Here is a 3079-nt window from a genome sequence, read left to right on the forward strand (position 1 = left end):
CCGAGGTTACACCCCCCTGGTGCGTGCGCCAGGGGATCCAAGCAGCTCAGCTCAAGGCTGAAAAGTGGTTTTTAACAGCACAGCTCTTGTTGAACTGTGAGCGTGGCAAAAGGCACCTCAATTTTAAAGCTGGCTGCACGTTTTGCCTACCCTGACAATACCAACAGCATTGATTTTTGAATTGAGATGATCACATCATACATGGAAATCATTTCCTTGCAGCTTCCCTGCGTACATCCAGCACAGGCTTTGCTGCAATACTATAAAGCCTTAAATTAATGCTGGAAATTAAACCCTGGGCATTTTCACCACACTCCAATTCCCAAGAAAATCCCCCAAGCCATGGAACTGATTTAGTAATTTTCAAGTTACTCATTTTCAACTCTGGCTTGACCATCTCTTACACCATCTTTCACCCATAAGGGCACAGTTCTGAAGTGTGATTTATACACTAATGAATTAAAAATAAACACAGTTCTGGAGACTGAGGTATTTTGCCAGCAAGAACATTTACAATCTGAAGTTTACTTCATTTGACTATAGACTGAACAGTTTTTAAGAGCAGCAAAAACTCCACCCTTTTTAAGTACAAACAGCTTTGTGGATCTGAGGGAAGTGCACTAAGTGAACACAATACCTTGAAGACCTTTAGGTAGCTCCATGGATTTTATGATTTGTTCACTGACATCTGATGCACTGAGACCTTGTAGCCTCTTCTCCCAGAAGAGCTGAAAGAGAGGAAACAAGATTGCTCATTAGAGTAACAAAAAGAAAACCCCCTAAACCAGCTCATGGAAATCGTACCTGTAAAATCTGAGACAAATTAAAAATAGACAAGTAGTTGTTCTCATTCCTAAGAAATCCTTGTTGTAGCTGGGTACCCACAAGCCTGTGTTGAAGGTGAGGCTCTTGAATGTCACATTCACTGGAAGTGAAACACCAGAGCACCCCCTTTTGTCTTCTGTGGATGCCAGTCCTGTAGCTAGCACCCATGTTGCCACCCACACGACATCCCAACTGCAGCACTGCACATCAGTGACTCTTCTTCAGAAAAAAAACATCCTTTTTTTTCAGTTACAGTGGTAGTAAAGGCAAATTAAAATCAAAAGTGATGAAGAACAGCTACAGCTTTTTGGAAACACCTATTGCTGCTTGTTTCTCATTCTAATAGAGCCACTTAAACTTCAAATGCTTCCTATAAACTGACTCCTCACTCTTAACTAGTATTAATTCTCAATATTCCAACCCAGGTCTGAGCTCTGCTGTCAGCTGAGTATCAAGGCACCTCTTCTCTTGTGAAAAGTGAAATGTTTAGCACCTCCAGCCACTCCTTCACCACTGTCACTCAGCCCTCAGCCCAAGAAAGCCCTCTGGCTGTCCTGCAGCAGTCTGTGTGGGTGAAGTGGCAGTGTCCTCAAGCTCTCTAGAATGCTAAAGAAATCCTTCCCTGCAAAGACAAAACCAGCCACTCACTTGCCAAACTCTAAATAGAACATCAGGATTCAGATAAATGAAGGCAAAGTAAAACCCCATCAGTTCAGTGTTTCATCACCAGCTTATCTTGACAAGTCTCCACAAAGTATATTTGTGGTTTCCACTGCTAGAAGAATTCACCCCTTGGTTCCTTTTCCTTCTCCATCTCATGGACTTTTAGAGATAAAGCAGCTCCAAATCCAAGCTATGTTTTTGTAGGCTCCAGGTGAACAGGAGCACAGCTTCTCATTGTTGAAGGTAAGCTCCACTTCCATGACACAGACACAACCACTCCACAGCAGCAGCAGGACACCTTCAAATGACTCAGAAAGATGTGCAGAACATCCACCTCTGAGGTGACAGCCCTAAAAAAAGCTTCACTTGCAACATTCTCACCATGAGTTTAGCCAGGGAATAGAAAAAGAGAAAATAAAGCTCAGCTTCACAGGCTTTGTGCCCACTCTTGGCTTTGCTCAGCTTGAGTCCCCTGCAGAGGTATGGTCCCACCTTCCTTCCTCCTGCTGAGAAGGCACCAAGCAAGATTCCTGCCTCCAGGAAAGAAGCATTAGCAAACACGAGACCCTGTTCTTCAGTGAGAGTCCTGGTGGGACCAGGCTAGGCAGGAATGAGAGAAGAACTGGATTCCAGACTCCTTGCTGGTAATGATGTGGTGCTTCACTACTAATTCTACTTCACTCCCAACTGTTCTGAGGGTTCCTCACTCAGTGGTGGGCATTCAGCCTGCTGGAGGATGAAAAAGGGCTCTACTTCAGCTTGGTTGAGGAACACACCAAACACCCAGGTCCTTCCTTCCCTGCTGTTCAAACATCCTGGATGCAGAAGGGCCCAGCAGCCAAGTGCTCCCTTTCCTAGGAAGTGAATCAATGTGTATCATGCCAAAAGTGACCTCTGACACAACAGTCTCCTGCTGAGCAAGACACGTGTCCCTCATCCCTCAAACTTACTAGCCTAAGGAGTTTTTTTTTTTCCTGTGACAGAGGAAAGCAATGCCAAGGTCCCCAGGCTGTGGCTGAGTTTTCACTTCCTTCTCCTTGAGTTTGGAAGGCCACCATGGCAGAACTGCACAACAGCCACACTTCTCTTCAAGAATTATAAAATATTCCTTCCTCCAGAATGGTTTCTTGTGCAAGAAAAGCTGTTTGGGACCAATGGTGAACTCTAATCTAACCTATAAGCTCTGTAGAAACACCATCTCCCCAGCAACTATTATGTCTCACTCAGACAACAAAGAGATTTGTCCCTGTCTTGCCAGAGCCACCAAACACAAACATACCATGAACTGCTCCTTGTCCTTGGGTAAATAAAAGTCTGTTTGCAGTTCCTCAAGACAGGGAACCTTTGCTAGAAAGGAATCCTTTCCAGTGCTGCTATGTCTAAAAAGAAAAGCACTTATGTTCTTCAGTATTCCTGAAGGAGGAGGGATGAATGCCTGAATCAATCCAGAACCTCACCTTTCATCTCTCATTTCTATCTACAGAGTATTGAAAATAATGTAGATGTCAAGAGGATGGTTGACATCCAGCTGAAGATGAGCCAGCATGTGCCCAGGTGGACAAGAAGGTCACCAGCAGCCTGGCTTGGGTCA

At 44.5% G+C, this 3079-nt stretch overlaps 1 protein-coding gene across 1 annotated transcript in view; it reads right to left on the reverse strand.

The window, feature by feature from the left end:
* LOC103779247 (methyl-CpG-binding domain protein 2-like) overlaps nt 1-3079 on the reverse strand; it is a 14694-nt gene that overhangs the window by 279 nt on the left and 11336 nt on the right. The window contains exons 3-4 of the mRNA XM_008946869.1: nt 633-728; nt 255-313 (exon numbers count right to left, since the gene is read on the reverse strand). Of these exons, the coding sequence (XP_008945117.1) occupies nt 255-313; nt 633-728 (155 nt within the window). The remainder of the gene's footprint in view (nt 1-254; nt 314-632; nt 729-3079) is intronic.

This window comes from Merops nubicus, unplaced genomic scaffold (assembly GCF_000691845.1).
Source record: "Merops nubicus isolate BGI_N331 unplaced genomic scaffold, ASM69184v1 scaffold11469, whole genome shotgun sequence".
Lineage (NCBI taxonomy): Eukaryota > Metazoa > Chordata > Aves > Coraciiformes > Meropidae > Merops > Merops nubicus.